Source organism: Hyla sarda, chromosome 1 (genome assembly GCF_029499605.1).
Source record: "Hyla sarda isolate aHylSar1 chromosome 1, aHylSar1.hap1, whole genome shotgun sequence".
NCBI lineage: Eukaryota > Metazoa > Chordata > Amphibia > Anura > Hylidae > Hyla > Hyla sarda.
In genome coordinates, this window is record NC_079189.1 from 362,283,387 (window position 1) to 362,297,622 (window position 14,236).

The window sequence follows — 14,236 nt, forward strand, 5'->3', positions numbered from 1 at the left end:
TAGGGCTTCTCTCCTATGGAGAGGGTTTTCTTTTGATGTGCTCTAGGCACTAGACCTTTTGGGTAGAGTACTTTTATTTTGATTAGGGACAGTGTTATAGGGATAGAGATAGGGTGAAAACAGGGTTAGTTTTAATGAAGGGATAGAATTAGGGAGAATAGAGGGGGAGTTAGGGAAAGAGTTTAAAATTATTTTGAATGTATCAAGTCTGCCATCCTTCTTCCTCGTGGTGGGCTAATGCATGTGCATGCTAGCTTTTTGTTTTGTTTTTAAGCTGATATGGTATGAAGGGCTTACAGGTGACCAAACTTGGGCCTAAAGTGGGTTGTGGTTCAGTGTGTAGAAGTTTGTGTATAAGTTGGTTGGGAGGAGTGCTAGGTGGGGAGGGTGTATTTGTAGGTGCTGGTGTTTTTCATCTTTGGGGGACCTGACATGGGTCAGTTAAGGACTGGACTTTGTGAAATGTACGAATGGTATGGACTTTGACCCGTACCCACGGCGCACAGTGGTGTGACTTGGTCTATAAAAATAAATATAAACATTCTGTTGATGGATTATTATTAAGGAATATCTATTGGATAAGACCAAACTCCCATGAGAGAGGGTTATACCCTGGGAGAGCCCAAGAGATATTATCTTTAATGACCGTCATTTCCCTGTTCAGGATTCATATATGACGGTCATTTATTATCCATACTCCCATGAGAAAGGGTTAAACCCTGGGAGGGATTCAAATTAATACCATCACTGAATGAGTGTTATAGGCTTATTGGGAATGGTTCATCCCAGATAAAGACATATAAACTTTTTCTAATAGGTCGGAGCTAAGAAATCACTATATAGTGTATCTGACTAACATATCACAATTGATCGGATATGTACATGGAGTTGTGATTTTAATTGTGTGTCTCACAAGTTTCATTATTTCATTTTTTTCTATAATAAAAGTTAAGTTTTATTCTAGCACATGGAATATCAGGTTTTTGTTAACCCTTTGGGTTTAATTGTTGTTGGTAGCCCTATACCTGCAATGTGCTTTTTGGCCATTTTGAGAGTAGCATTTTTGTAATTGGTGTTTGATCTGACACCCTGGCCTATCCATCCCCCTTAGTAATACTGAGGAGGGTATTTGATTTTTGTAATAGATATGGCTGGTAGTTTTCTGACACAACGCCCTAGTGTTGAAAGCCTACAGATTGAAGCCTCACATATTTTCTCGCGGGAAAGCCTTCCCCTGGACCAAATCGAAATAAATTCTGCGTTTAAACAACTGTCCCCTACCTATAGATCACACGTTAGGTCTTGGTGGGAGATTGCAAGTCTGGACTCTTATATACAAAATAAAATTGTCTATAGAGGGTTACGGATACATATTACCCCAAATTCTCATACGGAAGATAATGAGTTCATGAACGGATGGGAGGCAGTCCTTACTGATAACTCCCTCCGGATGATATCACATCTTCTAGAGTATGAAAAGAAATACTATAATAGGATCACAGAACAACTAGAGAAAGAGATACAACAAATCCAGACATTAACAGCATCCCCCGACTTTACTAGATTGGAGCAGAATCTCCAAAAGAATATTGAATCATATAAAAAAGATCTGAAAGAACGTAAGCATAGGAAATGTATAAGGGACTCTACAGACTTCCAAACAGGCAAGATCTATAACCTGAGACAACAAAATCAGAGATCTCCCCCCAGATTTAAACCGACTATAAATACAGACTCTGACACATCTGAAACAGATAGTTCTGCGGGTGGTGACTATAATCCAAATCGAGGGGGAACCAAGAGGAAAACAGGTCCGAGATATACCCAAAGACCTAAAAAATCTCCAGCTCCTCGACCAACAAGTACTCGTAATCCAACATGTCCCCCAAACAATATGCAGCTTCAGGCAGGGGGTTCTGCCACATCTTTTGGATCATTCTCTATGCAAATGTATGCTCCAAATCCATCAATTCATCAAAATATGACATCGCAGGGCCAAACTATGGGTGCAAATATGTTCCCAATGAACAGTCAGTTTTCACAATGGGACAGAATACTGGCCCCCCTGCAGGATATGCCCCAAATTTGACAGCACCAATTGTCACAAGTTACTCTATTGCACCTCCATTGAGCATGATCCCTACTCTTTTTTAGGGATCCGGAAATGACCACTGACCCCGTAAATCAAGAAAGGATTGAAGAACTACAGGTGATAAACCTGTCAACTAGAATGTTGTCAGACTTTGAGATTAAAATACTCTCAAAGGGCTTATCATTTACTCCAACCCCTAATTTTGATTTATTCACCTGGGTGAAAGATGTTCAGTTATTTGGGCGCAAGCTGGCATTGCATAAGTATCATACTACTCAAGCGCGCACAGAACGCGGTTCTTTACAGAGAGATGAACAGGTTGTGGCAGATCTCACCTCACTGCTAGAGGAGAACATAAGTGGCCCACCGAGACCAATAGCACCCTTTTCGGACCTTAGGCCAAAAAGTAAAAATACCCCACCACTGAGCCAGTTTAATAACATTGAGACTTTCGTGCAATTGGTGACTCAGGACCTACAGTCCTATAAAGTAAACAAGAACATTAGACCTAACAACTTGAACCCATCAGAATGGGCGGCTCTACAATCCCTCCAGAAGGACGATCAAATTGAGATCAAACCAGCAGACAAAGGGGGCAACGTAGTCGTCCTAAATAAGGACGACTACGTTGCCATGGTTCTCAGACTCCTTGAAGATTCCACCACATATGAGGTGCTACCCTTAAATCCAACAAGGGAGTACCTAGTAGAACTTAAAACGCTGTTGATATCAGCAAGAGATAATGAGCTGATCACTGATGATGAGCTAAAGGTTCTTTTCAACCCCACTTCTGTAACAGCAACCTTTTACGCATTGCCAAAGGTACACAAGAAGGTCTCCCCAATTCCGGGGAGACCGATTGTGTCAGGTAATGATAACCTTACACAAGAATGCAGCCGCTATGTCGACCAGATCCTTTTTCCGTTTGTTCAAACTCTACCCTCCTTTTTACAAGACACAAAGGACACGGTTTGTAAACCTAATGATGTTGCTGTGCAGGGTGGTACATGTCTAGCGAGTCTGGACGTGGAAGCCCTGTACAGCAACATCAAACACGATTTTGGGTATTAAGGCAGTAACTCACTATTTGAGCACTAAGGGGACACAATTCCAAGCACACAATGATTTTGTCCTATCACTTTTACATTATGTTTTGACACATAATTTTTTTCACGTTTAACGGTAAATTCTACCACCAGATAAAGGGATCTGCAATGGGCACAGTTTGTGCACCCACTTATGCTAATTTATTTTTAGGGTGGTGGGAGGATCCTTAAGTTTTCACGGAGGCGAACACTTTCTATACTGAGCACATTTTATTTTGGGGTCGTTTCATAGACGACATTTTGATTTTGTGGGATGGTGGTCGCGATCTTTTTCATGATTTTGTTTCTTTTCTTAATCACAACAATATAGGTATGCTTTTCACATCCGAATTCGGAGACAAGACTATTAATTTTCTGGATCTGACAATTAGGATCGACGATAGCGGCTGCATTCAGACATCATTATATAGAAAGGATACTGCTGTGAATAATCTACTGGAGTGGGGAAGCTGGCACCCTGTACCTCTGAAACGGGGTATACCAGTAGGGCAATTCATGAGAGTGAGATGGAATTGCTCGGAGGAATCTACGTTTGCAGAAGAATCTATAAGGAGGGGGTACCCTAAGAAATTTCTAAAAAGGGCACAGAATAGGGCGAAAAGAACAACTAGGACTGACCTCCTTGGAACTAAATAAAAAAAAAAAAAAAGAAACTGATAAGAAAGTCATCCGCTGCATAGGAACTTATGATAATAGAGCAGAACAGGTCATGAGTGTAATGAGGAGGTATTGGCCAATTCTAATGGCTGATGAGGATTTAAGGACGGTCCTAAATACCTATCCTAATGTGACTTATCAGAGAGGTGCAAATCTGAGGGCCCTCTTAGTCCACGGTCACTTCAGCAGAACTAAAAATGAAATGTGGCTAAGAAATTCAAATATGGGAACTTGCCCTTGTGGACAATGCTCCTTTTGCCCTTTTGTGACCCGCCGGAAAGAATTCATAAACCCCACAGATGGTAGGACGTATCAACTATACGACTTTATTAACTGTAAGAGCTCAGGTATAGTGTACATCTGTGGATGCACCTGCCCTAAACTTTACGTGGGCAAAACGGTGCAGGAATTCCGGCGGCGCATATCTAAACATCTGAGTGGGATAAGACTGGGAGCCGATACTCCCCTCGCCCGCCATGTAAGGGAATTCCACAACAACGATTCAGAGAACTTGAAATTTTGGGGCCTTAGACAAATCCGATTGGGGTCTAGGGGAGGGAATCTCGACAACATCCTTCTCAAAGAAGAATCGAGATGGATCTTCAGGCTACGTACCCTGGGCCCTCATGGTCTCAATGAGGGATTTAACTATACAGCATTCATTTAAGAATGAGCAAATAAATTCAAACCAACCATTTTCTAGTAATCACAAATTGTTTATTTGAATAACTTGATTTATTTATGGTAGTTTAAAATGTAAAGACGTTGGTGAGTGTAATGCTCCAGGAAAAAGAAAAAATGTTTCTAATAATTAGCATAATATGTCCTGGATCATTTTTTCCCCTAATTCCCATAATCCTTCTGTTATAATATATTCACTGGAAATATTTATTTAATTTATCTATTAGCATCCATCCCTATAGATAACCCATCCTCTTGAACCCATTTAAAATAAATATACCAACCTGAATAGATGGTGTAGAATATCAGACCAAAATTTATGTAATTACACTAGCCAATTTAAATATAGTAGATTTTGATATGCTGAGTGGTCTGGATGTATTTAATTCGTGTATTTAATTAGCTTGTCCGCAACTGTACGACCCCTTAATTTTAATTACATTATGTAGATTTGACTTCAATATTATATTTTGTATATATGTTTCCACACCATATATTTAGTTTTTTTCACTTATTATTATTATTTGGATACTTACATATATGATTATTATTAACATTTATTATTTAGTAGTGGTGTGAATAAGTGCCATCTATTCTATGCTAGCATTGACAGTTTGAGTTGTGTTACTGCATTGAGAGCTGCACTGACTTTGTCCAACTGGTGTTATAGCACTGATGATGTGACAGAATGCGCCTAATATCCTAATATAGCCTCACTCATAGTGACTCCAGATCTATTCTGGAACCGTACCCACGGTGCACAGTGGTGTGACTTGGTCTATATATACCGTATATACTCGAGTATAAGCCGACCCGAGTATAAGCCGAGACCCCTAATTTCAACCCAAAATCCCAGGAAAAGTTATTGACTCGAGTATAAGCCTAGGGTGGGAAATACCTCATCCCCCCCTGTCATCATCCAGACCCGTCATTAACATCCTCATCATCCCCTTGTCATCATCCCACACATCCCCCCTTCATCATCCCCTTGTCATCATCCCACACATCCCCTTATCATCCCACACATCCCCCCTTCATCATCCCCTTGTCATCATCCCACACATCCCCTTATCATCCCACACATCCCCCCTTCATTATCCCCTTGTCATCATCCCACACATCCCCCCTTCATCATCCCCTTGTCATCATCCCACACATCCCCTTATCCCACACATCCCCCCTTCATCATCCCCTTGTCATCATCCCACACATCCCCTTATCCCACACATCCCCCCTTCATCATCCCCTTGTCATCATCCCACACATCCCCTTATCCCACACATCCCCCCTTCATCATCCCCTTGTCATCATCCCACACATCCCCCCTTCATCATCCCCTTGTCATCATCCCACACATCCCCTTATCCCACACATCCCCCCTTCATCATCCCCTTGTCATCATCCCACACATCCCCTTATCATCCCACACATCCCCCCTTCATCATCCCCTTGTCATCATCCCACACATCCCCCTTCATCATCCCCTTGTCATCATCCCACACATCCCCTTATCCCACACATCCCCCCTTCATCATCCCCTTGTAATCATCCCACACCCCCCCCTTCATCATCCCCACCCCCCTTCATCATCCCCACACCCCCCCCCCCTTCATCATCCTCTTCTCATCATTCGCCCTCAGTGGTCTTCAACCTGCGGACCTCCAGAGGTTTCAAAACTACAACTCCCAGCAAGCCCGGGCAGCCATCGGCTGTCCGGGCTTGCTGGGAGTTGTAGTTTTGAAACCTCCGGAGGTCCGCAGGTTGAAGACCACTGCGGCCTTCAACATGCGGACCTCCAGAGGTTTCAAAACTACAACTCCCAGCAAGCCCGGGCAGCCATCGGCTGTCCGGGCTTGCTGGGAGTTGTAGTTTTGAAACCTCCGGAGGTCCGCAGGTTGAAGACCACTGCGGCCTTCAACATGCGGACCTCCAGAGGTTTCAAAACTACAACTCCCAGCAAGCCCGGGCAGCCATCGGCTGTCCGGGCTTGCTGGGAGTTGTAGTTTTGAAACCTCCGGAGGTCCGCAGGTTGAAGACCACTGCGGCCTTCAACATCATCCAGCCCCCTCTCACCCCCTTTAGTTCTGAGTACTCACCTCCGCTCGGCGCTGGTCCGGTCCTGCAGGGCTGTCCGGTAAGGAGGTGGTCCGGTGAGGAGGTGGTCCGGGCTGCTATCTTCACCGGGGGGCGCCTCTTCTCCGCGCTTCCGGCCCGGAATAGAGCCGTTGCCTTGACAACGACGTATCTGCGTCGTTGTCAAGGCAACGTGACTATTCTGAGGCCGGGCCCGAAGCGCTTAGAAGAGGCCTCCCCGGTGAAGATAGCAGCCCGGACCACCTCCTCACCGGACCACCTCCTTACCGGACAGCCCTGCAGGACCGGACCAGCGCCGAGCGGAGGTGAGTACTCAGAACTAAAGGGGGTGAGAGGGGGCTGGATGATGTTGAAGGCCGCAGTGGTCTTCAACCTGCGGACCTCCGGAGGTTTCAAAACTACAACTCCCAGCAAGCCCGGACAGCCGATGGCTGCCCGGGCTTGCTGGGAGTTGTAGTTTTGAAACCTCTGGAGGTCCGCAGGTTGAAGACCACTGCGGGTGGGGGAGTTCACTCGAGTATAAGCCGAGGGGGGTGTTTTCAGCACGAAAAATCGTGCTGAAAAACTCGGCCTATACTCGAGTATATACGGTAAACATTCTGTTGATGGATTATTATTAAGGAATATCTATTGGATAAGACCAAACTCCCATGAGAGAGGGTTATACCCTGGGAGAGCTCCAAGAGATATTATCTTTAATGACCGTCATTTCCCTGTTCAGGATTCATATATGACAGTCATTTATTATCCATACTCCCATGAGAAAGGGTTAAACCCTGGGTGGGATTCAAATTAATACCATCACTGAATGAGTGTTAAAGGCTTATTGGGGATGGTTCATCCCAGATAAAGACATATAAACTTTTTCTAATAGGTCGGAGCTAAGAAATCACTATATAGTGTATCTGACTAACATATCACAATTGATCGGATATGTACATGGAGTTGTGATTTTAATTGTGTGTCTCACAAGTTTCATTATTTCATTTTTTTCTATAATAAAAGTTATGTTTTATTCTAGCACATGGAATATCAGGTTTTTGTTAACCCTTTGGGTTAAATTGTTGTTGGTACAACAGGGTTGGTGCTTCCATCGGCTGGAGTCAACTTGCCGGCCTTACCTATCCGGAGTGGGCTTATGGGGCATTCAGGAACCCGGGTGTCCGAGACCGGGGCACTTTATTCTTAGTTTAGTGGTTAGGTACTACACATGGAATGCACGGTGTTTAGTGTCGACCCAACAGAAAATCCTCTCTGAGGTGGAGGTCTGTAGGAATATCACCGGTGACCTCGGGAAGATCAGGTCTTTGGAGTATGGCAGTCTTGGTACCAGTAGGACTTCTCTCCTATGGAGAGGGTTTTCTTTTGATGTGCTCTAGGTACTAGACCTTTTGGGTAGAGTACTTTCATTTTGGTTAGGGACAGTGTTATAGGGATAGAGATAGGGTGAAAACAGGGTTAGTTTTACTGGAGGGATAGAATTAGGGAGAATAGAGGGGGAATTAGGGAAAGAGTTTAAAATTATTTTGAATGTATCAAGTCTGCCATCCTTCTTCCTTGTGGTGGGCTAATTCATGTGCACGCTAGCTTTTTGTTTTGTTTTTTGAAGGGCATACAGGCGACCAAACTTGGGCCTAAAGTGGGTTGTGGTTCAGTGTGTAGAAGTTTGTGTATAATTTGGTTGGGAGGAGTGCTAGGTGGGGAGGGTGTATTTGTAGGTGGTGGTGTTTTTCATCTTTGGGGGACTTGACATGGGTCAGTTAAGGACTGGACTTTGTGAACTGTACGAATGGTATGGACTCTGACCCATGTACAGGAGGGGTGGTGTGGGTGAGGGTACAGTTTTAGTGTAGGGATTTTCCTGGGGTTTTCTATTGATTTTGTAGGTGTTTTCTGTAGTGCATATATTTTATTTATATTACATTTATATAGTATATTTAGTGATTTTGTACCTATATTGTGTTATATCTATATTGTTTCATATTGTTTCATGTTATAGTAGTTATGGTAGTCGGACCAGTTGTTGTGTTGATATGTGATTTATGTGGTTTATTTCAGTCATTTGGTCTAGGTTTTTTGGCTTTTTTTTTTGCAGTGGTGTGCATGTTATGTTTTCTGTTTTGTTTTCTTGCTGTGTGTATTTCCTTATAACCGGATAATGCTAAATCTCATACTAAGTTTATTTTGATATGCCAAGTTGTGCTATTTTTATGTTAGTTTTCAGTATGTGTGGGAGCTGATTTGATCGTTTTGTTATGTTTTCTTTGGTATTTTCATTAGTCCCGGATGAGGACTCAGTTAATTTGGTCGTTTTGTAAGTGAATGTGTGTGTGATATAATTTTTATTATTATTTTTATTTATAAAAAAAAAAAAATATATATATATATATATATATATTTATAAATATATATAAATATAAAAAAAAAAAAGTGTGCTTGTTATGTTTCTGTTTTGTTTTCTTGTTGTGTGTTCCCAAGTATGGATGGTTATGAGTTATAGCCGAGTAGTGCTAACTTTTATGTTTATATTTTGATAAGCCAAGTTGTGCTATTTTTATGTTTATTTTCGGTGTGAGTGTGTTTGATTAGATAGTTTGGGCATATTTTAGTATCTTAGTATTTTAGTATCTTAGTAAAGCTGGGCTGGCCGGTTAGGCAGGGTTTTGTTTTTCAGTTTTGTTTTTGTTTCTAGAGTATTTCTTATTTATGTTATAGCTAGTTAGCTTTGTGTTTTTGTATTTGATAAGTTTTGTATTTTTCTAATAAAAAAAGAGTTTCATTGTGTGATGAGTTATGATTGGCTAAGGCTGCACACAGCCAGCAGGAATCCAACGTCTGTGCAAGTAGGGAGACACCTAGTGGCAGCTTTTTCAAACATAAATAAAACATAGAAAACTTTTTTTTTTTCCAAACAAAGTACATTAGAAAGATTCTTTATTTGCCATAAGGAGTGCTATAGCAACAATTTGATTTAGTGATAGTGCCCATTTAAAGAACAATTTTTTTTCACACCAACTTTTAAGCTTACCTCAAAGAGTGTTAAGATGAATAGTCATAAAGTAAATGAGTAACTGTAAGAGTAGGTAGGGAACAGTACAGCCCTTAACGCAACACAACCACTGCCCTACTTTGATGATGTGCCCTAAGCAGCTGCCCATAACTAGGAGAAGTTCCCTACACTCACTAAGAGCACAGGGTGCTTAAAGGAGGATCACACAGGCCAGGTCAAAACTACACCAAGGACAGAACATGAGAACATGGCATAACCAGCAAACGGCCAGAAAGTCAGTACAAGGATGCAGCACAGAATCAGAACCAAAGGCAAGAACAGTAACTAGCAGGGGAAAACCAGGAGAGGAAGGGTCAGATCCAATTGACAGTCAGAGAATGAGCAAAAGGTCAGATGCAGGTAACAGTAATATAACAGATCACGTAGCAAAAAATGAGCCCTCATACCGCCGCTTATACGGAACAATGAAAAAGTTATAGGTTTTCAAAATAGGGGGATTTTAAACGTACTAATTTGGTTAAAAAGTTAGCGATTTTTTTTAAGCGCAACAGTAAAAGAAAAGTATGTTATCATAGGTAACATTTTAATCGTATTAACCCAAAGAATAAAGAACACATGTCATTTTTACCATAAATTGTACGGCGTGAAAACGAAACCTTCCAAAATTAGCAAAATTGCGGTTTCCTTCTTAATTTCCCCACACAAATAGTATTTTTTTGGTTGCGCCATACATTTTATGGTAAAGTGAGTGATGGCATTACAACGGACAACTGGTCACGCAAAAAACAAGCCCTCATACTAGTCTGTGTATGAAAATATAAAAGAGTTATGATTTTTTGAAGGCGGGGAGGAAAAAATGAAAACGGCAAAATAAAATCCTTAAGAGTCCTTAAGGGTTTAAACTCAATTAGTAGATTAGTAGCTAACATTTCAGGCCAGTTTCACTCATATAATAGCCACATTTTAACTAGTATTATGGCTGTCATGAGGATCTGTAATACGTAATATATTTGTGTTCAACTGAACATAATTCCAAAGTCATTACATATTTAAGTCATTTAATAAAGACTTTGGACATGTCATACAGACATTTCAGAAGTTTTACTCTGTAGGGGTTCTGTGATAAGACCCATCCAAGTGACAAAAAGAATGGGGTAAAACACCTAGCTGAGCACTTTCTCTTCTTGCTTGCTGAAGATGAGTTTATAGACTTTCTATATAGTCTGTATTAAGCTAGTTAGGAGAAACCATGCTCCGGTAAGCGCTTCTCAATATTTGTTTTAGCGACTGGTGGAGGTCTAAGCACCTGGATCCCCAATGATCAAAACTTCTGAAATGTCTCTATGACTTGTCAAAAGTTTTTTTTCTGAAACAACAGTTAGGTTTTAAATATGAAAACACATCACATAGAAAAAGGATATTTTGGTGATGAATGTTTAGAGTTTTTGCTTTCCTTTACCTGCCACTGATTTCCTGTCTGGGCCTGGACATAAGCAGCTGGGATGCTCCTAAAAGTGTTCTTTATTGGTGGTCCAGCTATGGCACCCAAATCACCAACACTTGTACCATCAGAAGTCACAGCCATCTGGTAGGATGAATAATTGCACAGATTGTTGTAGTAGGGATAGAAGGATGGTTTATAGAAAAAGGAGTCCACAACTAAGTCAGACGTGCTGTCCACATGCCCTCTGCTGGTAGCAGAGGGTATATCCTGAACAAGCATCTTGTTCTCTGCAAGAGATAAAAGCATTGCTTTAAACATCTGGGATCTTCTTTACCATCAAGAACAATAACATAACGTTATAAAGAGAGCAACACTACATGAAATGTTTTAGATTTGTTTTATTTTTGCTTCTTTTATGTGTATGATCAGTTTTACAAAAGAAAATCTATTATTTGTTAAATATCATTAGTCTGTTCACCCTAACACCACGTGGTTGTTCTAAGGCTGCCTTCACACTATGAAATGTATCCGTTTCAAAGATCCGTTAGAAGTTCCGTTATAAAAAAAAACTGAAAATCGCATTTGACTGAGCATGCTTTGAGCAGGCTCAACCAAATGACCACATATCAATGGAGTTCAATAGTACTGCATTGATCTGTATGAGGAACCTAATGATTCCTCTCAATAAAGTGTATTTAAAAAATAAATAAATAAAAGTTCAATAAAAGTTTAATAAAAACACCCATTAACCCCCTTCCATATTAAAGGTTGATATCACCCCCCCCCCCCCTCCCCCATATAAAAAATATTTGTAGACATAATAAAAATAAACATATTTGGTATTGGCATGTGCGTAATTGTCAGAACTATTTATAAATAACATTTTATATCGTACAGTAAATGGCGTTAACGTAAAATACATCATATCCAAGTAAAAATGGTGCCAATACAAACAGCGGTTTACGGGCCAAAAAATTTGCCCTCATACAGCCCAGTATAAGGGAACAATAAAAATGTTATAGGGATCAGGATTTGTATTTTTTTTTATTAAAAAGTTTTAAAATGTTTAATTATTAACACATGACAGAAACTAAACAAATTTGGTATTGGTGTAATCAGGCCGACCTAAGGTATCACAATAATATGTAAGTTTGACCACAAGGTGAATGGCGAAAAAAAGGAAATCCCCAAATTAGCATTTTTTTCAATTTCACCTCACAAATATATATTTTTTTGTTTCAGAGCAAAAGTTATAGAAAAATGAAAGGTGTCATTACAAAGTATACTTGGTGCCGCAAAAAACAAGCCTCATATGAGTCTGTAGATTGAAAAATAAGAGTTATGGCTTATTATAGGGCAAGGAGGAAAAAACAAAAGTGCAGAAACTAATAAAGACCTTATTTATGTACTATTTTGGTTGAAATTATCTTGTCTACCAGGACAAGTGGATTGTGTTCCGTTTTACTCCCTTGGACAAGTATTTTTTTATTTTTTTTATTTCCACACCCCTGCAAAGTATAATTGGTTCCTCAAAAAACAAGCCTCATGTTTTTTAGAAGGCAAGGAGGAAAAAACTAAAATACAACAATGTAATTGGCTTTGTCATTAAAGGAGTACTCCGGTGGAAATCAATATATTTTTTTTATTAATCGGTGCCAGAAAGTTAAACAGATTTGTAAATTACCGTACTTCTATTTAAAAATCTTATTTCTTCCAGTACTTATCAGCTGCTGTATGATCCACAGAAAGTTCTTTTTCTTTTGAATTTATTTTCTGCCTGACAAAGGGCTCTTTGCTGACACCTCTGTGCATGTCAGGAACTGTCCAGAGCAGGAGAGGTTTGCTATGGGGATTTGATCCTACTCTGGACATTTCCTGACAAGGACAGAGGTGTCAGCAGAGAGCACTGTGGTCAGACAGAAAAGAAATTCAAAAAGAAAAGAACTTCCTCTGTATACAGCAGCTGATAATTAATGGAAGGATTAAGATTTTTAAATAGAAGTAATTTACAAATCTCTTTTACTTTTTGGCACCAGTTGATTTAAAAAAAAAATGTTTTCCACCGGAGTACCCCTTTAAGGCAAAAATGGGCTTATAGGAGTTTACCAAGATAAATAGTTATCACCTATTCTGTCAGTGGCTGATCAGTTTAGGTCTGACCCATGGGGCCAACATTAATCACAAGAATCGAGATCCCTTGTCTCCCAAGTGAATGGAGAAACAGCTATCATATTCGGCCTTCAACGATAGCTGTACCCAGCTGCTGTGCTTGGCTATCTTTGAAAGTCCTATAGAGGGTAAATAGATGCAGGATAATCCCCTTTAAGGGCTCATGCACACTATTGACATTCTAGGAAATTGAAAAATCCAAGCGGATTCTGCATCAAGCAGCCTCCCATTGATAGGCAATGGAGATTTTAATTTTAGGGGTTCATTTTAACAGCAAATTTGGTGAAAATTAATACTGATTCTGGAAAATTCCTTGCAGAATTTCCTCAGTGAGCATGAACCCCTAGGGGGTCATTAGACCCCCCCAACGTCGGCAATCGACGCAAGTCGCAAGTGAATTCACACTTGCGATTTGCGCCGATTCCGGGTCATTAAGGGTCTATGGTGAACCGGTGACCAGGAATATAAGGGGGATCACGGTTGTCTAAGACACCTACGATCCCCCTGAAGGGATAGGAGTGAGGTGGCAGGGGTGCCACCCCTCCTATCCCTGCTATTGGTGGTCTAGACGCGACCACCAATAGCAGATCGGGGGCGGGGGGGGGTTAACTTTCGTTTTCCCCCTCCTGCCCACCCACAATAGGCAGGGCACATCGGGGAACCGAAGAGGACCAAACACCGACGTCCACTTACCCGTCCGGAGGCAGCGGGCGACGGTGATCGGTGACGGAGATCCGCGGGCGGCGACGTCGTGTGGCAGAAGAGGATGGGTCCCTGGATCCTACGGAAGCCGGTAAGTTGCCTAGCAACATCTGGAGGGCTACAGTGGTCTCTAACCTGTAGCCCTCCAGATGTTGCAAAACTACAACTCCCAGAATGCCCAGACAGCTGTTTGCTGTTTGGCCATGCTGGAATATTTAGTTTTGCAACAGCTGGAGGACTGCAGTTTGAGACCACTATATAGTGGTCTCTAAACTGTATCC

At 41.2% G+C, this 14,236-nt stretch overlaps 1 protein-coding gene across 5 annotated transcripts in view; it reads right to left on the minus strand.

Annotated features, from left to right (window-relative positions):
• Positions 1 to 14,236, minus strand: part of DMRT1 (doublesex and mab-3 related transcription factor 1) — a 171,860-nt gene that overhangs the window by 125,825 nt on the left and 31,799 nt on the right. For all 5 annotated transcript variants that reach the window (XM_056522967.1, XM_056522969.1, XM_056522971.1 and 2 more), the window contains exon 4: positions 11,100 to 11,371. In XM_056522967.1, coding sequence (XP_056378942.1) covers positions 11,100 to 11,371 — 272 coding nt within the window. The remainder of the gene's footprint in view (positions 1 to 11,099; positions 11,372 to 14,236) is intronic.